General features: G+C 26.4%; 10 protein-coding genes across 10 annotated transcripts; 1 reads left to right on the forward strand and 9 right to left on the reverse strand. All coding sequences in view use genetic code 12, as the record gives it.

Moving 5' to 3' along the window:
* Window positions 1-51: 51 nt before the first annotated feature.
* On the reverse strand, window positions 52-801 carry KGF54_004857 (uncharacterized protein; the record flags this gene model as incomplete). Its single annotated transcript, XM_051765600.1, has 1 exon — window positions 52-801. The coding sequence occupies one exon, from the start codon at window positions 799-801 to the stop codon at window positions 52-54; it is 750 nt and encodes a 249-aa protein (XP_051618898.1).
* Window positions 802-2,314: 1,513 nt separating this feature from the next.
* Window positions 2,315-3,628, reverse strand: STP4 (Stp4p; the record flags this gene model as incomplete). The annotated part of the gene is made up of 1 exon (XM_051765601.1): window positions 2,315-3,628. The coding sequence occupies one exon, from the start codon at window positions 3,626-3,628 to the stop codon at window positions 2,315-2,317; it is 1,314 nt and encodes a 437-aa protein (XP_051618899.1).
* A 2,371-nt stretch (window positions 3,629-5,999) lies between these two features.
* FEN12 (fatty acid elongase) lies at window positions 6,000-7,013 on the reverse strand (the record flags this gene model as incomplete). Its single annotated transcript, XM_051765602.1, has 1 exon — window positions 6,000-7,013. The coding sequence occupies one exon, from the start codon at window positions 7,011-7,013 to the stop codon at window positions 6,000-6,002; it is 1,014 nt and encodes a 337-aa protein (XP_051618900.1).
* A 952-nt stretch (window positions 7,014-7,965) lies between these two features.
* On the reverse strand, window positions 7,966-12,129 carry ROM2 (Rho family guanine nucleotide exchange factor; the record flags this gene model as incomplete). The annotated part of the gene is made up of 1 exon (XM_051765604.1): window positions 7,966-12,129. The coding sequence occupies one exon, from the start codon at window positions 12,127-12,129 to the stop codon at window positions 7,966-7,968; it is 4,164 nt and encodes a 1,387-aa protein (XP_051618901.1).
* A 2,883-nt stretch (window positions 12,130-15,012) lies between these two features.
* Window positions 15,013-16,038, forward strand: HEM2 (porphobilinogen synthase; the record flags this gene model as incomplete). Its single annotated transcript, XM_051765605.1, has 1 exon — window positions 15,013-16,038. One exon carries the CDS (start codon window positions 15,013-15,015, stop codon window positions 16,036-16,038), a length of 1,026 nt encoding a protein of 341 aa, XP_051618902.1.
* A 35-nt stretch (window positions 16,039-16,073) lies between these two features.
* Window positions 16,074-16,694, reverse strand: VPS20 (ESCRT-III subunit protein; the record flags this gene model as incomplete). The annotated part of the gene is made up of 1 exon (XM_051765606.1): window positions 16,074-16,694. The coding sequence occupies one exon, from the start codon at window positions 16,692-16,694 to the stop codon at window positions 16,074-16,076; it is 621 nt and encodes a 206-aa protein (XP_051618903.1).
* Window positions 16,695-16,812: 118 nt separating this feature from the next.
* Window positions 16,813-17,685, reverse strand: KGF54_004863 (uncharacterized protein; the record flags this gene model as incomplete). Its single annotated transcript, XM_051765607.1, has 1 exon — window positions 16,813-17,685. The coding sequence occupies one exon, from the start codon at window positions 17,683-17,685 to the stop codon at window positions 16,813-16,815; it is 873 nt and encodes a 290-aa protein (XP_051618904.1).
* Window positions 17,686-18,273: 588 nt separating this feature from the next.
* NSP1 (FG-nucleoporin) lies at window positions 18,274-20,871 on the reverse strand (the record flags this gene model as incomplete). The annotated part of the gene is made up of 1 exon (XM_051765608.1): window positions 18,274-20,871. The coding sequence occupies one exon, from the start codon at window positions 20,869-20,871 to the stop codon at window positions 18,274-18,276; it is 2,598 nt and encodes an 865-aa protein (XP_051618905.1).
* Window positions 20,872-22,172: 1,301 nt separating this feature from the next.
* Window positions 22,173-23,432, reverse strand: KGF54_004865 (uncharacterized protein; the record flags this gene model as incomplete). The annotated part of the gene is made up of 1 exon (XM_051765609.1): window positions 22,173-23,432. The coding sequence occupies one exon, from the start codon at window positions 23,430-23,432 to the stop codon at window positions 22,173-22,175; it is 1,260 nt and encodes a 419-aa protein (XP_051618906.1).
* Window positions 23,433-23,483: 51 nt separating this feature from the next.
* KGF54_004866 (uncharacterized protein) lies at window positions 23,484-25,691 on the reverse strand (the record flags this gene model as incomplete). The annotated part of the gene is made up of 1 exon (XM_051765610.1): window positions 23,484-25,691. One exon carries the CDS (start codon window positions 25,689-25,691, stop codon window positions 23,484-23,486), a length of 2,208 nt encoding a protein of 735 aa, XP_051618907.1.
* Between the last annotated feature and the right edge of the window lie 4 nt (window positions 25,692-25,695).

A 25,695-nucleotide genomic window follows, 5' to 3' on the forward strand; every position in this document is an offset into this window, starting at 1 on the left:
TCTATAAAATTTGTCTATAAATTTATCTATAATATGTCTATTGGTATTTTATTAAATACATAATGAAGCTAATTTTTCTAAATTTTCAGTATCAACAAGATATTGAACTAAATTATAATTTTTTTCATTAATTAATAAATTTTCTTCATTTATAAAATTACAATGTTTTAATATATCAATTGGTGATATAGTTAACCTACCAATTTTAAAAACATATTTAGTTAAAGCAATTGCATTTATTGTATTAAATTTTTTAGTTTGTTTATTATAAGTTGTAAAAATTGATAAAACAAATAACCATTTTTTATCCCATGCTAAAATTCTTGAAGTAATTTTAAATTTTTCAAATGGTTTTAATTCTTTTTTAAATTGACATTGTACTGTTGCTACTGGTACATAAGGGAAATTTGAAATACTATAACTTTTTTTTACTGCACCACCAAATTGTTTATGTTCATTTGCAAAAGCATACCACCAATAAGGTTGTAATAATCTAATTAAAAATTTTGTTCTTGCTATATCTAAATCTAAAAAATAAGTTGAATTTGATTTATGTAAATACATATCAATTTCTAATGGTGAAACTCTTGAATTTAAAGTTATAGTTTTAAATAAATCTGATGGTTTATTAAAATTATATGAATTATATTTTGTTGAATCTTTTGATAATTGTAATTTTGATGATAATAATCCTATAATTGCATGATAATAAAATCTAATTACATATGCAAATGGAATCGTCTTGTGTGAAATTATTGCAAAAGCAATTAATGCCCACTTTATTGTTGATTGAAGTGACATTATGAGAAATAAAATATCTTCTTGGGTATCAATTGAATTTCAAGATAGGGTAAATTTTATCCTTATAATGCAGTAGTAATAATGAATCTTAGATCTTAGATTTAAAATATTATTAGAAATTCTATTTAACCGGTTAAAATTATATAAGCGAAATATTTTTTAAGTAACTCTTACATAAAAAAATCGTTATTATTTTGTGACATATAACGGATAAATTGATATTTTCAGTTTTAAAAGATTACGCCTAATCTTATCAAATTATTTCGAGCTACCAGATAATTTAGAATTTGCAAGACATAAAGAGACAAAAAATCTTCTTCAGCTAATTTGTATTAAAATTTGTATTTGGTCAATGTATATCAGGCAATCATATTGTAATAAAATTGTTTTGTTGACAATTAGATTTTTGAAAAAACGGTGTCTGAAAAAAAGTAATCGAAATTACGATATTAAAAAAATATTTAAACTTTGAAACATACATGGGTACTATTGTAATTAAGCGGAAATTAAGAAATTAATCTTAAAGGATATACAAGAAGGAAATAAGAATTTTTAATTAAATAAGTGTTGAATTCCATGAAATGAAGAGTGGTTTTAACTGGTAATATAAATTGGGAATAAAATTAATAATAAAAGGATATTAAATATATATATAAAATTTTGTGTTTTAAATTTAAATTATATTATTAACTCCAATAAAATCACAAAATCAAACCAAAATTTATTTATAAATATCTAATAAACTATTATCATCATGATCAAGATATAGGTTTCTTTAATTGTTGATAATTTCTACTCTCAATTTATTATTTGATAAAATCAGAAAATTAGCGGATGAATATTATGAAATTATAATTTCATAGAATAGAAGTTGATAAGTAAATAAATTTTATTATTTAAATCCTTAATTTTATTTATTACTTAAAAATAAATGAGGCTAATGTATAATTAAGAAAATAAAGGGAGATTAAAATCTCGGTTTTTATTTCTTTATTTTAATTTTTCAATTTTTATTTATCATCATATAAAATTATTTGATTATCAATCAGGATTTAGGTCTAGCTGGTTTAATTATTTAAATTTCGTATTATAAATTTTAAAAGTGTTGAGCTGGGTTTTTTAAATTGATAAGTCCGTGTAGTTTTTCTTTAATTATGTACTAATTTTGTTTATATATCAACAAAATTGTATTACTAATATATTACAATACATACACAAAATATATATCAAGATTTTAGACTAATTTAGTTTTTAAATAAATTTATTTTAACATTTTGATTTCTATAAATAATCTCTAACCCAATTTTGTAAAATAATTTATATAATTTATATAATTAAATATATAATAAAAATAAAGAGTTACTCTTTTTCTATTTCCTTTTCCTGTTTTAGTTTTAAATTTTGCCCGATAATGCAAAGTTAACTCCATAAACCTTTATAATTTACACTAAAAAAAATCATCATACATCATCATTATCATTAAATCCTTACTTACTCTACCAAATCATCTTCTCTAAACTTTTTTAATCATATTTATAGCATTTGGACAACTATTAGTTTCAATATGATTATGAATCCAATCATCAACATGTTGAAAATTTTGTAAACACATTCTACATTTACCTGAAACTTTATTTCTTTGATCTTTTTTTGTACCATTTGGATATTGAAAATGTATTGCTTTTAAATGATTTTTAAAAGTATCACATCTTGAAAAAATTCCAGTATTATGACAACAATGATCTGGTAAAATTTGGGTAGTAGTTGTAGATTCATTCGAATTACTGTTATTATTTAAACTTTTAAAAGGACATTTAAATTGACCTTTATCTGAACCAATTTCTTTCCAATGACATTTAACATGACGGAATAAATCATTTGGTCTTGCAAAACCTCTTTGACAATAATCACAAATATGAGGTCTATTAGTTGGTTTTAAATGAGTTGATTTATGAGTTGCTAAATTTGAAAAATATAATTTACATTCTGGACATTGTCTTTTTTTACGTGGTTTCCAATTTTTTTTGGATGAATTTGATGGTGATTCTTCTTTTATTTGGTTTGATGTTTCGTCAAATGATGAAGTAGGAGTACTTGGTTGTTGTTGTTGTTGTTGTTGTTGTTGTTGTGAAGTTACTTGATTATATGATAACATATCATTTTGCTTTTGTTGTTGATTATAATCCAAATTAAATGATGGTGATGATGAGTTTGATTTGTAAGTAGATATAATAAAATTATTTGATTGTTGAGAATTTGGTGATTTTATTATTGGTGAAGTTGGATATTTAATTGTATTGTTAATAATTTGATTATGATTATTATTATTTATTGTATTGGTAGTAGTATGAGTATAATTATAAGGTTGAGGATGATGAGTATGATGATTTAAATCTAAAATTGGTTCATCAGAAAATGATGAAGACTTTGGAATTAATAATGGTGGTGAATGAATAGATGATGATCTATCACTTATACTACCACTATTTGAAGAATTTTGACGTTGTGATAAATTGATATTATTATTACTAGATTCTTCAATATGAGGAAATGATGGAATATTTAATGAATGAATTGAAGGTAATGTAATTGAAGAATGTGGTAAATTACTGTTGTTATTACCAGTTGGTGAAGAATATGGACTATTTTGAATTTCAGAATTTCTTGAAAAATTTTGATTTAATACATATTGTGAAAATGAAGAATTTGATGATGATTGATAATTTTGATTTGATGATGAATGGTGTTTTAAATTTTGATTCATTATAAAAGGTGAAATATTATTATAATTACTTGAATGAATTGAATTATATGAAGTTGTTAACATTGAATTATATAATTGATTTGAAAAGTAATTAATTTGAAAAATTTGAAATGATCTTTTCCTTTATATATAAAAAATTTAAATTTGATTCATATGAATATGAATATATAAATTGATTATTAAAAATTTCGGAGAATAAATGTTATAAAATTGAACAAGCTTGTATATATGTATAATATAAATAGATATAAACAATATTCCAAAATATATTAAATATGTAAAATATATTAAAAAAAATAGTTATTAATGAATAATTTGTATTTATATTTATATAAAATATTGAAAATTGGTATATGTCAAAATTTAAAATCTTGAATATTTAATAGGGGAAAATTAAAATTTTTTGTAACCGATTTAATTAATTTTTTTTATTTTATTTTTTATTTCAAACATAAGAAAATTATATCCGAAATTTCTAATTCATATAATTATTAATTTCAACAATTTAATAACATTAATTTGTAAACAACTATTACTAACCTAATAAAATATATTTATAACAAGAGATGGAGTTAATATTTATTTTACATCAAATATCTTTTAATCTATTGATGATTAAATGTAAATATATACACAATTAATATACATAATTTAAAGGAGATTTTATATTGATAGAATTCTTATTACTATTATCTTACTATAATTGTTACAGCCTTGTATTTACAAGTTGTTTAGCATGGACTATAGGAGTAAAGTTTACGGTAAAAAAGAGTTGTGTTTTACAAAAATTTTTCTTGATTTTTAAACTAAGAATTATTAAGAAAAGAAAAGACCACTTAAACTAAATTTCTGTATTAAATATTTTGATAGCAAATAAACATCAAATTATGAAAAGGCTTGAAATTTGAAAAAGTCCTTTTTTTATACTTGAACAAAAAGTTGCCCTGTAATGATTTTGTTACTTCTATCTTAATCTAACAATTGAGGTATATAAGAAGGCAATGAAACTATAATTAATTAAGGTTATTGTCAACATTGATTTATTAAAGAATGAAATTAATTGAATTTTTTGTAACGGATTAGAAAATATTAATTTATTTGCCGCAATATATTAAAAAAATAAAAATAAAAATAAAAAATAAAAATAATTGTTTAGCCGTGTTTCAAAATTGCGGACAATACGGCTAAAGTATTTATTTTTTTAAATTTTTTTTATTTGATTTGAAATTTTAGTTATTAGTAATTTCTATTGTTTCGTTGTTAATCTTTATAATTGATATTTTTATTACGTATTTAATAACAAAATAAAGAAGTATTAACGGGTAAAAATATCAAATCTCTTATTAATAAAAAATGTTCTATTATTAAAATTATGTACGAAGCGCAGATTAATATTTTAAATAAATTTTTAACCGACAAATTTGCATTTAATAAATAAAGTGAATATTCCCATATTATTCAAGTTTGGAAATGTAGACTTGATCCGCTTATATCATGGAGTATAATCTTTTTAATTTCGATGACTTTCATACATTTTGCCTTCATAAATATTTCTTTTCAACTTCTTATTTAAGTACATTTTAAGTATTTAATACCGTATAATTTAAAGTTTAAATGACACAAATGTGTTAATAGGGGAAGATTAAATTTTTGACAGCAAAAATTGGTAGCTTTGAGGTGTTTCATATTAAATGGATATAAAATTGAAAACTATATCAATAATTTTATCTCTGGTAAAAGTTAATAATGGGAAATAGGGCATGACCAAGTCATTTATCTGAAACTTATGAAAAGGCTTAAACTAAAACTAAAGGAATAGGGGTGGTGACAATGCTTGAAAAAAAAAAACTCGCATTTTTCTTTTTTTGGTAAAAAATAATTAACAGCAAATAAACAAGTCCGAATCAGCCATTGTGTAAATCCAGACCAAATTTGAAATTGATTCCAGCAAGTTTGAAAAACTTACTATTTAATCTTTTAGAATTACGGATGAGCAGTAACAGATTGATTGATTTGGAAGATTTTGTCTATTGTATAATTTGTTCTTCTTGTCCAGTAGGATTTACAATCTTCAGCAACAATTTTCAATTTTGATCAAATTTCATATGGAAGTAATCAATACCATACTTGATATATCGGATAAATCAAAACAGAACTATATGAACGGCTAATTTTTTGCTTGAATAATATTTTTCTAAATCTATCGGTAAATACTATAATCTTCTACTTCCAAATACAACTCCAACTATAGGATATAAATTTCTTACAAAATATTGACAGACCTTGACGTGTTTTATTTACTTTCTATCTATGTATTTTAATTAAAAGATAAAATTATATACAAATGCAATGAATATTCATTAAAAATTTAAATTCTAATTAACTAAAAACTCTAATTTTATTTTTATAACGGACTTTTTCAAAAACGACTTATTTAAGCTTTTCTTGATTTTGGTTTAGTTGAACCAGATGAAACACCAGTTGATTTACTTTCAGTATTAATAACATTTTCATTATTGTTACCAGCAACTCCTGATTTTTTATCTAATGATTTTTTTGAACCTTTTGATTTATAAACTTTAATATAAAAACTAATAAATAATACTAAATATGATGATAAAATTAAATAACCATAAGCAGCTGCTAATTCAGTACCATGACAATCTCCCATAGTTGGTAAATAATTTGGGAAATAATGGAATGCATAATAAGTATAAGTTGCAAAATAAACAAATCCTAAATCTAATATAAATTGAATAATTTGAAATCTTGTTACCCATTCTTTCCACCAAACTTTTATACCTTTTGCACTTAAGAAATAATACCAATACATTACAACATGTACTGCTAAATTTAAAGTAATTGGAACCCATTCAACTGAGGTGGACCCAGTTAATTGAGTATAACATAATAATGCAGTTGCACCATGATGATAAGTATGTAAAAATAATAATTTTTTCTTTTTCAAAACCAAAAAGACTGTATCAATTAATTCAAGATATTTTGTTAAATAATTTAAATAATATAAAGTAACTAATTTTTGAGTAAAAGCACCTTTTGAACAAATTGCATAAAATAATCCATGATTATATAACATTGGAATTAATTGTTCAATACATAATAATAATAAACTTAATGATAATAAAGTTAATACAATATTATGTAATTGAAATAAAAAATTTAATTTTAAAGCTGGTAATTTAAAAGTATTAATTAAAAATCTACCACCAAATATAATTATATAATAAACTATAATAATACTTATAGCATGAAATCCATTTGCTAAAAAAGTTTTATGATAAATAAACTCAAAATCATCAGCTGGATATCCAATTATTAATTCAAAAACTTTATTGAAAATCGGCCATAAATATAAACCAAATGGTCTATCAATTGATGGTAAACTAAGTTGAATTAAATCATTATTTGGTGATGAAAATAATGTCATTGCTATTTTGATTTTAGTATTTGTATTTTCCTCTTTTTTCTTTAAACAAAAAATGTATTGATGAGTCTAGAATATTTCGATTAAACAATTATGTTAAAATGAAAATTATATGGTCCTTCAACTGAATGAGATCGAAATATTTGGATACAATGTAAAAATAAAATATTCAAAAGAAATATTTCAAAATTGATGTTTTGATTATTTTTTTTCTTAAAATAAACCTTTTTTTTTTGTTCGATGAAAAAATTAAAAAAGTAAAAAAATATAGTTTCTCTTTCTCCAAGAAATTATAAATTTTTCAGTTACATTTTATTTTTATACAGTATTCAAGCTCAAATATTAACTTGAAAGAATTGCGTTTATCTATTGTAATTCCTAGTCATAACCTAAGAGCCGACATATATTCATTCAGTTAATTGAATTACATTATTGTTTGATCTTCTATAATTTTCTGTTCATATTCTCCCCGCTTTAATACATTGATCGTTACGCGACTTATTTCAAGTTGACATGATTTTTAGTCACTAATAATTATTAATTCACGGCTATAATTGAGAATAAAATCAATTGAACGAAACGTTTTTCTACTAATGATTACTACTATATTAATAATAACATTGTTCAATCTGGTTATGAATTGAGAAATTTTGCAATACTTCGGAGTTTAATGTTCTCTTCTCGTGATTTTTCAAGAACAATAAATAAAAAATAATATGACAAAATCAAATAATAATAACTCGTAAAACTTATATAACAAAAATAATAATATTGATCTTATAAGTTCACGCGATGTAATTGACAAGTTTCAACTGTTATTAAGAAAAAAATCTACAATTCTAAACGTTCTTAAATTTTGCAAATAACTTTTTGATTTCATTAAATTAATTAAATAATATTATACAAAATTAAATACTAAATTAAATACTAAATTGAAGTTTAATATGAATTTTCCTCATTTTGCTGGAGATTTTGGTTTTAAATTTAAAAAATCAATTGATATAATTATATCATATCCATTTTCTTCACATGCAAACATTGCTTCATGTTCGTTTGAATGTAAATATCTTATATTTTCACCAATTAATGCTCTTAATAAATTAGTTGTATGTAAATCTCTAATTTCAATAAATCCTGGTTCAAATGAAATTAAATAAGGGAAAAATAATGCAACATTTTGTGGATTACCTTCCCAAAAAATCCCCCAATCATGATTTGTTCTCCAACCATTTCTATTAATTAAAAATACAAATTCTGAATAACATAATAAGAAATCTTTACCTAATCTATGTATAGCTAATGGTGTAACTAATTCTCTTTGAGTTGCAAAATCTAATGATGGATCGGCTTCATCTAATATTGGTTCTTTATTACCAGCTTGTAATGATAAGATTTCAAATCCTTTTGTACATCCAATACATAATTTACTTTTTAAAAATGATATTGAAATTGGATCTGATGAAAAGGGAATTTCTTGAATTTCAATTTTGTTTTTATTTCTATTTTTTTGTTTTGGATCAAATGGATTTATTGGTTCAAATATACATATTGAATGTTGTGAGCCTGTTTTAGCACCAATTATTAATAATTTACCATCACAAACTCCAATTTTGAAAAAAGATATATGAGACATCATTAATTTACCCAGTTTTGTGTTTTTAATATGATCTAATGAATCTGTACATGATAAATCAAATTCATATAATGTTTTATCACTTAATACTAGTAATTTTGAATATTCAACTAATACTTCAATTTGAGTAATATAAGGTTTTGATATAACTAAAGTTGGATCAGAACAAATTTTTTCATTTGATGTTGTACTTATTGATCTAACAGTACTTACCCAAACTCCAGAATCTGTACCATATAATAATTTTTTACCACCATAACATGGAACTGCACAATTAATTTTATTATTACCAGTAAATCTTCTTGTTTCAAATTTACTCATTGAAAATAAATCATTTGCATCAATTAATTTTCTTTGTTGTTGACTAATTTGTTGTAATGCTTGATTTTGTATAGTTAAATCTTCTGCAAATAATGTTGTATGAACTTGATTACTTCCCAAACCCAAGAAATTTAATTGAAATTTACCAGTATTTGATGATAAAGTATTACCAATATAATTACTACTTTCAGTTCTTTGATTTTTTAATCCAACATCCGAAACTAATGATGCATTATATCTATTATTAATTAATGATCTTGTTGTTGGAATTTCAAATCCACTATTTACAAATAATAAAGGTAATAATATTGGTTTTTCAAATACTTTATGTTGTTCCCTTTTATTTTGTACTTTATGTTTCACTAATAATAATGCATGTTCAAATAAATATAAATCAATTTTTTCATTATCTCTTTTCCTGTTGAGGGTGACTTGATAAATAATTCTATTGTTGTATGATAATTTAAAATTAAATTTATTTTCCAATGTTTGTTTTCCTAAAAGTCTATGAAGCACCATAATTTTATGTCTATCTGTACTCTCTCCAGTTTGTACATTTATTTTAACTAATAATGCTTCAATTTCTTCTTTTGCCTTTTGTAAATTTTTATAGTCTGGACTTTCTGGTTTTGTATGTTTTAATATACCAGCTAATAATAATTGATATCTTGCGGGTCTTTGAACACCTTTAATTAAAAATGATGATAAATCTTGTCTTCTTGATTCTGGTTTTTTCTCAATGGCATCCAAAAATCTTGCATATTTCATATTAACTTGTTGTTGACGTTCATGTTCAAAAGTTGCAAATACCTTGTTACCAGAATATCTTATAAACGGTTCAAAATGTCCAACATGATCTAAGAAAATATCACCAATTGATTCAATTACAGGTTTTTGTTGCTGTTGTCTTTTAGTTAATGCATCACTAAAGTTTTTACTTAATCTCAATAAATCACCAACTCCTCCAAAAACTGTTTGTATGAAAGTCTCTCTTTGATGTTCTGGTATAATATTATTTACAGGATTTCTTAAAGGCATGATATAAAAATCAGTCATAAATTCCAAGTCTTTAACATAATCACGTTCAGTATAAATGAATTCATATATTAATTCTTGTCTTGTCTTTTCATGTTTATCTAATTTATCTAAAACAGATTGTGGAACAGTTTTATGCCATAAAGTTTCATTTTCTTCTTGATCATGTAGTGATAATCTTGAAACTGCTCTTTTTAATCCACCTTGTGGTTTTAAATTTAATCTAGCTTGTTGTTCTAATCTTCTAGGACATGCAATACTATAACATAATCTATTTCTACTACAGGTTGGTGAATAACAATCAGTTAAAATTGTGAAAACACCATTGACACCAGTTTGTTGAGATGCAGTTAATTTTTTACCAGCAACTGTAATTGTTTGATTGCCTCCCCCACTTAATCTATTTGATCCAGAATTTTGAATTTCTGCTGATGATGGATGACTTACTTGTGAAGGTAATTGTTGTGATAAAAAATTATCTTGAATGGCTTGTTGTAATTGAAAACCATCAACAAATGATCCATGAGTTGATGGAGTTGTACTATTATTTCCATTACTATTTGAACCATCTTCTTGATAGAATTCCACATCATTATAGACATTATTGAATGAATAAACTTCATGAACTGAATCTCTTAATCGATGATTATAAGTAACATCATGAAAGAATTTTTGAGCATCTAAAGATCTACCTAATAATAAAGCCAAATTCCTATCATTTGTTTTAATAATTCGACATAAAATATCAACAGCCATTTTACCAGTAAAAGTGTCATGATATTCTAATCCATCTTTTGTATTGATTGTAAGTATAATTGCTTCTTTAAATAATTTAGCAACTTCAGATAACATTGCAGGATATACTGAGCTTTTGGGGTAATTCGCGATATTATTATTATTTGATGGGACTAAAGTTTTCAAACTTGCAGTGCTCGCCTTATCATTTTTATTAATTGATGAAGATGAACCGAATTTTTTAGTCGACAAGGATGATAATTTACTTATTGATGTAAATGATCGTGATTTTGAACTTAAACTAAAAGTATGATGCAATGAGGTGGATGAGCCCGAATTACCACCTGATAAAGGACGAGTATTGTTATTGGTCTGTGGTTGCTCAAAATTTGTTGGTGGTGGTTGATTTTTATACCTTGCTGAAGTAGAAGATAATGATTTTGTTCTATTTTCATGATTCAATTGTCCAGGCATATTTTGTTGATGTGGTGATGAAAAAGTTCTTCTTCCTTCGTTCATGTGTAATTGATCAGTTTGTATTGGTGTTAAATTGCTTGATGGAGCTCTACGAAATGGTTTTCTGGAAGTGGGTACTGCTTGTTGAAGTGGTGGTGCTGGTTGTTGTTGACTAGGTAGTTGTTGTATTTGCTGTTGTTGTTGTGGTGGTGGTGGTGGCGATGCCGATGGATACTCAGGTATATTATTTGCAATTGGGTACGGTGTAGAATTTTTATGTAATCTAGTATTTCCATTTTCGTAAGTCAAAGACAGTGCAGATTTATTTGAATGGTTTAAAGGTTGTTCATTGAATGGCTCCTTTTGTTGTTGTAATTGTTGCTGTTGATGTTGCTGGTGCAGTTGATGTTGTTGAGCATAATTTTGATTGTCATTGTGATTTCGTCTCTCATTGTAATTAGATTGTTTTTGGTAATTCAACATTTGATTATGTTGTTGGGAATGGGGTTGGTGATGTGGTTGTTGATGATGTTGAAAATAATCCTCAGAATTAGATTGATAATTATATAGTTGAGGATCTAATGATCTAGGTTGTCCTTGTTGATAACCCCATTGTTTATTATCCACTGTTCCATAATTTGAATTTTGATGATTTATATCTTCATATTGTTGATTTTGATTCTGATATTGTTGGAAATTTTTATTTTGATGCGACGGAGAGTAATTGTGACCTATACTTTGATCAGGATGCTGGAGATTTTGCGAATACTGAGAATATTGATTCTGATTCGGTAATGAAGTTTGATTTTGATTATAACTATAATTTGAATTTTGTTGGTAATTTTGTGACTGCTGTTCAGGATGTTGTGGATGTTGAGAATATTGAGAATATTGAGGATGTTGATTTTGATACAGTTGATAATTCTGACTATTATTCATTTATAATGTGTAAAGTAAAGTAAATTATAAGATTAATTTGAGTTGTCAGAATATTGATTTATGTTAAAATTAAACTTCCTTAAAAGAATGATTATGATAGTTGTTTATAAATCAACTTATTGTTTGTTTATTTAATAAAAGATCGTGGATATTGATGATAATTGTGATATAAATTATAATTGTTTTAAACTTGGTTGTCAAATTAAAAATTAATTATTAAAGTAATTAAAATTATATAAATGTTGAATTTAAGTTGTTAAATTTTAATTTTTATTTTTTTTTTATAATTATATTTTAAATTGTATTTTAATATTATTTAATAATTAATAATTAATAAATAATTCAAATTTCTATAAATTCATATAGATCAATACTTTTAAAAGATTTTTGAAATTTGAAATTAGGAACAAAGAGATAAATTACGAAAACTTGAGCATTATTGACCTTTGTGCTCTCACAAATCGAAATAGTGTATCGATAATTAGTACTTGACAATAATTTTTTAAAAATATATAGTTCGAATTTCTGGTTTGGTTTTTAAATAATAAAAATTTACTAAAAATGTAAGACAATTAAATTAATATAAAGTATGTTTAACTTTACTTTACAACCTTTCTTTTAAGATGTGAAACTAATTTACTATTCGTATATTTTAATTTTAACTTAAACGACTGGGTAGAACTTTAACATAAAGATTAATGATATTGAACTTGAAAGACAAATTAATTTTCATGGAGTAAATCTTAAATTTTTATTCATTTAGGGAAACTATTAATTTCAATTATATTATTATTCACTACTAATATGAACTTCTTGATTTCAGATCGAACTATTTCTATTATTATAAGTATTTGTCTTTGAGCTAATGTTTTGAAGTCCTTGGTACTTGTATTCGTGAGTTTGTTATGCAAGAATTGAGTTCAATGTATACAAAGTCATTAAGCTTTTCAAACTATACAAAAAAATTTAATTTTTTAGATCATGGTGAATCAAACTTACTTTAAGTATGGAATAATCCTTTCAATACTACCACCTAGAGTCTCAAATGATTTTGATGTCTTTAATTTGTAAAAGTAACCATTAAATCATGCTTGAATAATTCTGTTGCAAAATTAAATTTCACTAATAATTACACTTACTAAGTCATTTATTTTTTTGCAATTTAAAAATATATAAGCCTCTTAATTTTATTATTTATTTACAAAGTAAAAATACTAAATTTAAGCATTTTCTTAAAACATTAATATTGCCTTGTTCAATTACGATTAAGCAATCACTGGAAAAGTTTAAGTTATATAAATACATTTGATACAATAATTATTCTCAATTATTTTCTTCTTATTCATATGAAACGTTCGAAATTTACTTTAACATTTTTTCTCTCTTTTCAAGGGTTCATTCAAAATAATTCAAGAAGAATACTTATTCAAGTAAAGTCTTCAAAAGTTTTAAGTTAAACTTTAATTCAAGCCTTACAAACAAGAATTGGTCGATATTCGATCCACCTATTCTTCAATTGAATTTCGCTTTTTCAAATTGTCTCCTTTCTAATTTATCTCCAACTAGTACCTATACATTATCGACCAAGAAGAAATTATTATTCCGGTCTATAAATTATAAAACGTGTAATTAATTACTGGAACTTACGGCTAGTCAAGAATAAAAAACAAAGAAATCTAAGAAGTCCAAGAAACTCAAGCCATCTTAACTTTATTAAATCTGCCGACTATTTGTACTGGTTATACATAGAGAAGTTTAAACGTCGTGTGATCCTAAATCTTTTATTGTTGAAATCCATGATAAATATTCTTTGTTTTATTTGAATCAATCACGACTAATTAACAAAGCGAAAACAGAAGTTTGAGATGAAAGTTAACTCTATAAACTTCCAAACTTTTTTATCAAAAAATCTAGGATGTAATTTACAGTAAACTGTTTAATGCAAAAAACTCCCATGTCCTCGAGTATGTGGGGCTTCAGATATTTTTGGGCAATAAGTTGACGTACAATGTTTTTCAAATTTTAGCATTCAAAATGCATTCAAAATCTACCGGAGATTTTATCTTTGAAGATAAAGATAGTCCTGTTAAAATCATTTTTGATTTTGTTATGTCCTGTTATGCCCTTCTTCCATACGAGAATTTGAAACACAATTTCTCAAAATTTAGATTAGAATTACACAGTTCATCTCATTAGAAAATTTGGCAAAAAGTAAATGTAATTTATTTGGGAGTCTATATGTATATTTTTACAAATTTAATGTGCTATTGCAATGAAAGGGTTTGTTTCAACTTCATATTTGTACAGACCAAAATAAGAAAATGCAAAGCTACCAAAATATTTTGCAACCTTACTCAGATATTGTTTCGACTGTAACTTCATCTAATTTTGAATTATACTAGTACTTGATATTGCATCGTTCCTAAAAAAGCTTGGGACTTTTGTTGGTTTTAACTGGCTTGATCTCAATTATGTAAATTTGATCATTCATTGTATTAATAACTTTTCATTGCTAACTTATACCCATTTTGATGCTAATTTACTTCAGTTTTATGACATAATAGGTAAAACATCCGTACCGCAAATATATACTGGTGACTTGTGGGCTAAGTCTGCCTCAATGGAGTAGAAAACTTTATATAAAACAACCAGGTATTGTCAAAGTTGTCCCACTCTAACTTTGATGAGGTTTGAAAGACCTCTTATCTCCTCCCCCAGTTTTTTTATAAAACCCGCCATGAGTGCGTAAAAACCAAATCACGCACTTTGAAAAATTTAAACCGTATAGAGAAATTCCTTCCTGCAGTGTTGATCGACCTTCAAACATTCAAAGTATTGTTTCATTTCATTTCTACCCCAATCCAAGTCTAGTTTAAAATCAAAATGGTCCATAAAGCTGAATATATAAAATCACAAGAATCATCTATTTCCTCAATTTTACAAGGTGGTTATAATCATCAATTATCAAGAGAATGGCAACAAGAAAGACAATTAACTAAGAATATGTTTATATTCCCATTATTCATATCCGATGATCCAAATGAAGAAACTGAAATTCCATCATTACCAAATATTAAAAGATTTGGTATAAATACGGTGGTTCCATATGTTGAAAGTTTAGTGAAAAAAGGTTTAAGAGCAGTTATATTATTTGGTGTACCATTGAAAGAAGGAGTTAAAGATGAAGTAGGTACTGCAGCCGATGATCCAGAAGGTCCAGTCATTCAAGCTATTAAAATTTTAAAAAAGAATTTCCCCAATTTATTTATAATGTGTGATGTTTGTTTGTGTGAATATACTTCTCATGGACATTGTGGTATATTAAATGAAGATGGTAGTTTGAAAAGAGAATTATCAGTACAAAGAATTGCAGCAGTTGCTGTAAATTACGCAAAAGCAGGTGCTGATTCAGTTGCACCAAGTGATATGATGGATGGTAGAATAAAAGATATAAAATTAGGTTTAATGAATTGTGGGTTAGAAAATAAAGTATTGGTTATGGCTTATTCTGCGAAATTTTCAGGTAATTTATATGGACCTTTTAGAGATGCAGCAGGAAGTGCACCAAGTCATGGTGATAGAAAAGCTTATCAATTACCACCAGGTGGATCAGGTTTAGCAAGAAGAGCTTTAATAAGGGATATGGAAGAAGGTTCAGATGCTATAATAATAAAACCATCAACTTTTTATTTGGATATTATTAATGATGCTTCAAAATTATGTAAAGATTATCCTATTTGTGCTTATCATGTTAGTGGGGAATATGCTATGTTACATGCAGCTGCTGAAAAGGGAATTGTAGATTTAAAAGGAATAGCTTATGAATCTCATCAAGGATTTTTAAGAGCTGGTGCAAGATTAATTATAAGTTATTTCACACCAGAATTTTTGGATTGGTTAGAAGTTTAATATTAAGAATAAATATCTATTAAAAAATGTATATATTATATTGCTATTGGTTCGTTCTTTGTAAATTCTTGAACTTCTTCTTCTTTGGTGATGTTGGTAGGTACATTAGGCATAATTTGATTTTTTGGTGCTTCAGGCAATTTGGTTGTTGTACCATGAAGTTCTTGATTTAATTTCTCAAATTCATCATCAATTTCAATCTCATCTGCTCTATTTAATCTTGAATTTAATCCCAAAGCATTACTAATTTCTTCTTCTTTTAATTTCTCATCACTTAAATCATCCATTATTTTATCAATTTTATCAACATTTAATTCATTATTTAATTTTTTCAATACTATATTACCTTGTTCTAATCCATATATCACATCTTTTTCAATTAATTTAAATTCAATAGTACCTATTAAATTTTCCAAATTATCTAGTTGTTGAAAAGTCGTTGAGATCATTGATTCTTGTTTCTTTTTCAAACGTAGGTAGATCTTGGCTTTCTCATATTGCTTGTTGGTGATTGCGATTTTAGCTAATTCTGTTTGCTTGTTGCATATGTGATTAAGTTTTTTCTGATATTGTTTTATCTTATCTCTTTGTTGCTTGAGTTGAAAGATGGCTTTATCTTGAGGTGTAATTTTAGGTGCACTAGGTTGATTCCCCATTCTTTTCGGTTGTTTTAGAGTATGATTTATTTTTATTTTCGCAAGAAAAAGTTTTGATCTTATCTAATCTACAACCACAAAATTATTCAATATTACGATTTATTTATTAACTTTAAAATTATAAATGTTTTTTAACTTCTTCTTCTTTTTTTTCAATTTCATCTCTTAATGATTTTTTACCTAATTTATCATAAAATATAGATTGACCTAATAAAATAGAATTTAAAATGAATGAAGTTGAATAACCAGCTAATAAAATTTGTTCATCAACTGTAGTTTTATTTTTAGAAGCTTTTGTTTTATAATCAGTAAAACTTGTATAAACTCTAATACCTGAACCAAGAACATTTGCTTTTAATACAATATCAGATAAATGTTTAACAGTTTTTAATTTATAATTTTGTTGAATTTGTGGAATTTTAGCAAGAATTGAAATTGGAATGTTTAAAATTTCTAAAACTGAAATTAAACTTGATGGGGCAATTTTAGTAAAGAAAATAACTGAACCAATCATTATAGCAATTGGTTCAATTAATCCATTACTTAAAGCTTTTAATTTATCTTCAAAAGTTAATTTACTTAAATCTTCAATTTCTTCTTTTTCTCTCATTCTATAAAATTTAGTTAACAAAATTATAATAGCATTTTGAATACCTAATAATAATGATTCACCATATTGAATAAAAGGAATATTATGTTGAGAATTGAAACTAACATGAATTAAATTATTTAAAGTTTCAAGTGATAATGATTTTAATGATAATCCATTTGCAACTGTAATTCTATCAGATTCTGATTTAACTAATAATTTACGAATTTGAGGAATTCTTATAAATGATGATACACCAACCGTTAATGCACTTAATAAAGCAGCTAATACTTTACCAATTCCAATTGCTTTAACTTGTGACCAAGCCATTTGTAAAACAACTTTTTTGGATACATCTGGATCCATTAATAAATTAATTAATAAAAAAATTGGAGATCCCATATTGCGTTGAGGTAATTAGTTTGAAGGAGTTATAAAATTGATAAAGTAAAGTTTTGTATTCGGTATTAGTGGATATTCAAAAAAGAAGATTGAAGTAGTTAATTATATTTAAAATGTAATTAATTAAAGATCAACAAATTTTGAAACTTAATCTTTTTTGTAAGTGATTTTTTTATTACTTAAAACTGAAAAAAAAAAGTCAATCTTCAAACAAATAAAACTTGAAATTTATGTCAAAAAAATTGAGACTTGAAAATTCAGTACTAAATAAATCTCATTCAATTCCGGACTTAATTATAACTATAAATTAAATCCAAATCTTATGATGATTGAGAGCAATCTCTTGAATTAAGCGATTGTTTAAATAGTAGTAGTACTAATTTGAAGATTCACTATACGTATTTTTATAAATTAAATTTCCCCACATTTTTGTAACCCAAAAAAAAACAATTGAATAAATTTTGTCATGTGATTTACAATTTTTTTATTAATGCTTAAATATTAAATATTAACCCATTATTTAACTAACAACTATAAAATATACAGAGATACCAATATTCAAATAAACAACTTTTATTGACTACTTACTTACTTCTGAATAGTTTCTAATTTCTTTTTCAATACATTTTCTTTATCTTCAATATATTTCAAATTTTCTAAATGTAAATTTAATAATTGTATAATTTCTTCAATTGAATTATTATTAAATTTTTTATCATTATCTTTATTTTGTAATTTTGATTGTTCATTATTTTTATTATTTAATTGACTTAAATTTTTTATTAAATTTTTATTAAATACATCACTTATTGAATTTACTTCATTTATTAATGTATTTAAATTTTCTCCTAATCCATCTAATCTTTCATCTAATAATTCTGCATTATAATATGCTTTTTCTCTTAATTTATCAGTTAAACTTAAATTTGAATTAATTTGATAATTTGCTGATTGTGGTTGATCATCTTTTATTAATGTAGTTGAAGTATTTGGTTTTGATAATGATGATGTTGTACCAGTGGTTGTATTAGTAGTAGGATTAGTAGTTATATTGGCATTACCACTTCCTGAATTATTATTTAATTCTATATTATTAATTAAAATATCAGTTTGTTGTTCATAATTATCCAAAATTTTCTCCAATTCATCTTGTTGATTTTCAACAAATAATAATTGTTGATCAATTTTAGATTCTAATGCTTCAACTTCGATCGAATCTTGATTTAATTTAGTTATTGCATCTCCACTTTCAATTAATTGTAAATCCCATTCTTTTACTTTTGTAGTATATTGATCAAATAATTTTGTTGTTTGATTTAATTGTTTTGACCATTTTAAAATTAAATCATCCATATTTTTATTATCAATTGATATTGGTATTGGTTCTATTTTTGTTGGTTTTAAATTTGGTTGATTTGATGAAGATGATGATGAAGTTGTGGTTGTTGTGGTATTTGCAGTTGAAGGAGCAGTATTTATTGCAGCTGTTGTTGTTGATTTATCATCTTTTTTATCATCATCTTTTTTAGCACCAAAGGAAAACCCACTTGTTGCAGGTTTTTCTTCATCTTTTTTAGCACCGAATGAGAACCCACTTGTTGCAGGTTTATCTTCATCTTTCCTAGCACCAAAGGAGAATCCACTTGCTGCTGATTTATCTTCATTCTTTTTTGCACCAAATGAAAAACCACCAGTTGTTGGTTTATCTTTTTCTTCGTCCTTTTTGGCACCAAATGAAAAACCACCAGATGTAGCTTTATCATCATCTTTTTTAGCACCAAAAGAAAAACCACTTGTAGGTTTGTCTTTATCTTCATCTTTTTTAGCACCAAATGAGAACCCACTTGTTGCTGGTTTATCATCATCTTTTTTGGCACCAAAGGAGAAGCCGCTAGTTGCAGGTTTATCATCTTTCTTTTCATCATCTTTTTTACCTCCAATTGAAAATGCAGTTGGTGTTGCTGATTTTTCTTTTTCATCATCTTTCTTAGCACCAAATGAAAAGGCACTTGGGGTTGCCGACTTCTCTTTTTCCTCATCTTTTTTACCTCCAAATGAGAAGGCACTTGGAGTTGCTGATTTTTCCTTCTCATCATCGTTTTTCGCACCAAATGAAAATCCACTGGTTGCTGGTTTATCATCATCTTTTTTACCTCCGAATGCAAAACCGCTAGTAGCAGGTTTATCATCATCTTTTTTTGCACCAAATATTCCTCCAGCTGCAGGTTTCTCTTTATCTTCATCTTTTTTAGCACCAAATGCAAAACCTGACGGTTGAGGTTGAGGTGATGCTGTTCCAGCTAATGACATTGGTGATTGTGACTTTGGTGTAGACTCAGATTTATTAGTATCAGCACCAAATGAAAACCCAGTAGCTGCAGGTTTTGATGGATCATTTGAAGTTGTTGTTGATCCAAAAGCGTTTGATTGTGTTGTTGAATCTTTATTACCTAATGAAAATGCATTATTATTATTTGAAGTGGTTGAACCAAAACCAAAAGCTTGTGGTTTTGTAGTTTCATCATCTTTTTTGGCACCAAATGCATTACCAAATGCATTACTAGTAGATCCCGTCGATTGACCAAAACTTCCAAATCCTGAGGTAGTAGATTTATTATTTGACCCAAATAATCCATTCCCAGTATTAGATGCAACAGCTGGTTGAGGAGTAGCCGAGTCATCTTTCTTAGCACCAAATGAAAATCCACTTGAATTTGAATTACCAGTTGTTGAATTATTTTGTTGACCAAATATAGGTTGAGATGTTGATGATTGACCAAATGCCGAAGTAGTATTTGTATTTGAAGTTGTTGCACCAAACGGACTTGAATTAGATTGTTGTTGTGGTTGTTGTGTTGTTGATGAGCCAAATGAAAATGCACTAGGTTTAGTATTCAGTCCGAATGCATTTGTTGATGTATTATTTGATCCAAATGCGTTTGTTGAAGGTCCTGTATTGTTTGATCCAAATACATTAGACGAGGATGCATTATTTGAACCAAAGGCGCTTGAAGAGCCTGTGTTGCTTGATTGACCAAATCCGAATGGTTTGGGTCGTGAGTCAGTAGTGTTGTTTTGATTATTGATGCTATTTTCTTTATTTCCTGTATTTGAAGAGCCAAATGCAATGCCAGAACCAGTACCAAATGACGAGTTTTGATTTCCCGAGGAGTTATTACCAAACATAATCAGCTACAATATTCAGCGCAAGGAGATTGATGAATGATCTATTGTCAATTGTGTGGTGAAAATAAGCTAATACTAAAGTAATTTAATCTTCAATTGTTACTTTTTTTTTTATTTGATTTGATGTTTCGCAAAATTTAGGCCCCACTAGTTGCGACAATCAAAAAATCTTATCGAATATAATGATTGAAAAGTTTAAGTGAAGTTACCAAAGCATGCACCATATTTGTTCCGCCTATTATCCTAAGTCCATTCGTCAAATTGCGAGCAAAAATCAATTCAGGCAAAGCTCTTGAATATGCTGGTTTAGAAGGAATTTGATTATGATTATGAAAGTTTTGTTCAGAATGAATATTGATCAATTTTAAAAAATCTAAAACCAAGTTTAAAAGAAGAATAAGGAACCTCAATTTAAATGGAAGAAACTCGGAATAGTTTTGAAAAATCTATCCCGTACAAAGCTAGTGAAAGATGAATTATTATCAGAATTGTCATGTATCACTTCTTCAATCTCAATTAAAGGTAACGCATTATCATAAGATTACTACCAATGTTTATTAAGTACTTACTTATTTCATACAAATTGAAGGGTGTTCAAAAGATAATGCTGGGATGATACTATTTATAAAGGTAAATCTTTGGGAGATAATTTTGATAACTATGCTTTAACCGAATATAATAAAAATAATTCTGCTGGTTTTCATCTGACTGCTCCAACTACAATAGAAAAGCAGAAGATGTGTTGGTATAGTATCTACAAATTTACGGATAAGTTTCTACAGTCATAAGATTTTAATGTCTTGAAACAGCAGTTGATAGCTGCTTTTTATGATCTAGGTTAGAGCCAATATGTTTTCATCATCAATACGACCTCAATCTCAATTATCCATAAATTAATGCTATGATCAAGCAAAAGCCCTCTAGTTTAATTTTCAAATGAATATGAATTGTGATGAAATTTCTGAACTATAGATTAACGACTTTTAAAAATAGATAGTGCAAAAATTGAATGTCAATCGTCATTCTCAAATCAAATAAACCCTTTCATACTACATAGCAACACAACGACTGTTTGGTGAATTGTCTTTTGAATTTTGTAATCTATCAAATGATTCAGACAAGACGTAATTGGACAGAATTAAAAAATCGAAGAACTTTTCAAAATTAGAAATTTATAATAATCATCAAGATTCATTTATATAAGCCATGTATATAGCTACGAAAGAATAATATAATTTTTCAATTTTCATCACTTTTAATTTTTCTGTTTTGTAGTTGAGATAAATTTTGAATTTATTCACTCAAACTAAATCATCATCTAAAGCAGCTTTAATTTGAGCTCTCATTTCAACATCTTCAATTTCCCTTAATTTAATAACACGTTTTTTGACTAAAAACGCTAAAAAAACTGATTTTTCAGCTAATGCTGGATAAACAGATTCATTTGGAATTCTGTATCTTTCAGCAAGTTCCCTCATTTTGTCTAAATCACATAAATAATGACGAGTACCATCTTCTTTGATTTGACCTTCTTCAACTGAAATTTCTGATCTCTGTCTTGGATCTAAATAATCAACAGTATTAAGTGAAGCAGCTAGTGAAAAATATTCTCCATCTATTGATCTTAATATACCACCAACCGATATATAATTAAAACCACCATATCCAGCAGGTAATCTTGAAATTCTATTGTGAGTTTTTGCTGGTTCATTATAATCAATAGCTCTAGTTAATTCTTGTATCATTGGTTCCTCCCAGATGAGGGGACTAAATATTGGCCATACTAAATGAATTATATTTTTTTCAATTGAGAATTGTAAAACTTCATGCAATAAAGAAAATGGAGTATCAACTTTAAAATGTTCAGGATGGTGATAATTATATACTTTATGCTTAACATCAGTTTTTTTGGATTGGACACTCATGAATCTAATATATGGATCCTTGTATTTTTCTCCATAATGTAAAATAAATACCTCTCTTGCACGAATTAAATCATTCTTATCTCTTGCAATGTATGTACAATTGCCATTTAATTCAACTTTGTAAAACAAAATTCCTTGGGAGTAGACAAAATTATTCATAATCAATATATTTAATGGTCGGCTTTCATAGCCTTGAATTATATTTGTGGCCAATTGTTGGAGCCCATCTTCAAACAAAGGAAACAAGCTGTTTATTGAATTATTAATTTGATCCTGAGTTCTTTTGAAGGGAATTCGTGCAACTTCCAAACACTTTTCCAACGGAACCCACACCGTCATTTTATCTTTCCATAAATTATATCTATTAGCATCGGCATCTGTTTTTTGAAGTTTTATATTTTCATTCTGAGTCAACCCAATTGCTATTATTAAACTTTTAAGCTTGACCAAACCTCTTTCAACATCTACCACTACAGTTGATACATTGTTGTTGATTTTTAATTCGTCCTTTAATAAACTAATTTTTGGTGTAAAACCATCAACTCTATTAGGATTTTCAAATACTGGAACGGTAACTTTTGGTAAAATTGGAAACAAGGTTTGTAAATTCTTTTTCAATAATAATTTATAAGCCATTACATCTGTTACATACGTTCCTGTAAATTGAGTTTCGTATTCATAAACGACTCATTTTGGAGACAATTTTAAACATTCGGCTTTACCACTATTATAACCAGCATTAATTGTTGTTATTGTCAAAGCTTTGAATTCATTACTTTCGACAATTTTTATTATTTCCATAAATTCATCATAATCCACGTTAGGAAGAATATCTAAGGTGGCAATACCGTTCAAAATTCCAACTTTGTATATTGCATAATATTGATTTGAACGTTTACATAAGTCAAAACGATATGGAACACTTTCCATGTTCAAAATATTTTGAGGTATTTCCTCTGCAATTGGTAAACCTGATCCTCTTATTTCATCTGAAATTGAGCCAATTTCTCTCCCAAAAAAGTGCTCACAAGCACAGTTATTTGAATATGGTATGATCAATTTGCTAACTTTATCTTCATTTAATGTTTTAATTTTTTGTAATTCATCTCTTACTTCATATTCTCCAAAATTAATTTGAGCTGTAATAATACCATGTGTTGAATTTTTAATCTTAAAATTTATCTCCAAATCAATTAACCCTGATAATCTTTCTGTTGAAATATCTAAAGCATCGATTAATCTGCAATTTAATTTATGATGATTACTAAATACTAATGCTTCTGAACAGATGGATTTGATTGTGTTACATAAATTGTTCTCTTCATGTATACGTTTGACAGTAGTAATAGATTCTGATTCATTATTAGTGATTGCATAATTAAATAATTGAGAATGATTGGGGTCTTGAACAATGTTCAAGTCCCCTAAAAGAATTTTTTCAAAATTGAAAAACAGTAAGTATTTTTTGAGATCAGAAAAAAATTCTTGACTCTGTCTGTTGTATTTATCTTTATTTGGTGCATAAACAACAATAAACAAAATGTGCGTTTCATAAATTTTTAGCAATTGAACCAGAACTCTGCTAATAAATCTTGTTACATCAATCATGTTATATCCTTTTTCATAAGCTTCATCTGAAGAAAGAAATTCAATGACAGAAGCATCAAATTTTAATGATTTATTAGGAACTGGTAATTCAACATTAGGATGAGTAGCAGGAAATTCAATTTTACCATCTGGAGATAATTTTGATAATGCTGCATTTAATGAATCTTCATCTGTTATTGCATTAGGATATTTTTTGGAAAATTCTTCTAATAATTCTTCTTTTCTCCAAATCCTTTTAGGTCTTAGTTTTAAGATGGGTAAGGTTGATGCTGAATTTACTGTTGGATCATTGCTAATTAATGGAACAGTAGGATATGCAGAAGATAAAACTAAGGAGGAATCAATAACGCCCAATGAAATTTTTGGTTGTTCTAATGGGGCTGCATATAAAGATGGTTGTTGTTGATGTTCAGAATAACTTGATAATTGTTGTTGATGTTCTAAATTTAATTGTTGTTGTTGAGGTTCTAAATTTAAGGGTTGTTGTTGATGTACTAAATTTATTTGTTGTTGTTGATGTTCTAAATTTATTTGTTGTTGTTGATGTTCTAAATTTATTTGTTGTTGTTGATGTTCTAAATTTAATTGTTGTTGTTGATGTTCCAAATTTGATGGTTGTTGTTGAGGAGTCTTAACTGAGATGTTACTATTAAAATTTTTCAATTGATTTTTGCTATTGACATTTTGGAAGTAATAGTCAAGTGGGCCTTTTTGGACCTTTTTTACATTACGCTTGGTAACTCGATTACCTTTTGTGTTTACATTTATTGATCTTAATGGAGTTCTACTTTTTATATTTGATAATTGTTGTTGAGGATTTACTTCTTTTGCTTGTGGTTCTAATAATTGTTGTGATACTTCTGATAATTGTGGTGGTATTTCTAATAATTGTTGTGGTTCAGTGAATGTATTACCAATTGGTTTTTGATTAGTGTTGGCTGCTACTTTATCACTTCCAGTTTTTTGAAGAAATGAATCTATTGGACCATGTCTTGATTTCAAAATTTTAGATTCATAAATATTGAAATCTATTATTGGTTTAACATTTGTGGAGTCATTAATGATTAATAAAGCTCTATTATCACCTGCAATATCAAGATTTGATAATTTTTTTAAAGTGGACAATGATTCATTTTTACCATTTGTAACTCTTGCTTCTGTGAAAGCAACTACATCACCAACCAAAAATTTTCTTAAAGTTGATAAATCAGATGCTGATCCAATGTTTTTGGTGGATATAATTCCGACTTTGGCTCCAGGTTTTGCTGGACCATCAAGCTTGAACATTCTT

This window comes from Candida jiufengensis (assembly GCF_024610255.1).
Source record: "Candida jiufengensis strain CBS 10846 chromosome Unknown scaffold1, whole genome shotgun sequence".
NCBI lineage: Eukaryota > Fungi > Ascomycota > Pichiomycetes > Serinales > Debaryomycetaceae > Lodderomyces > Lodderomyces jiufengensis.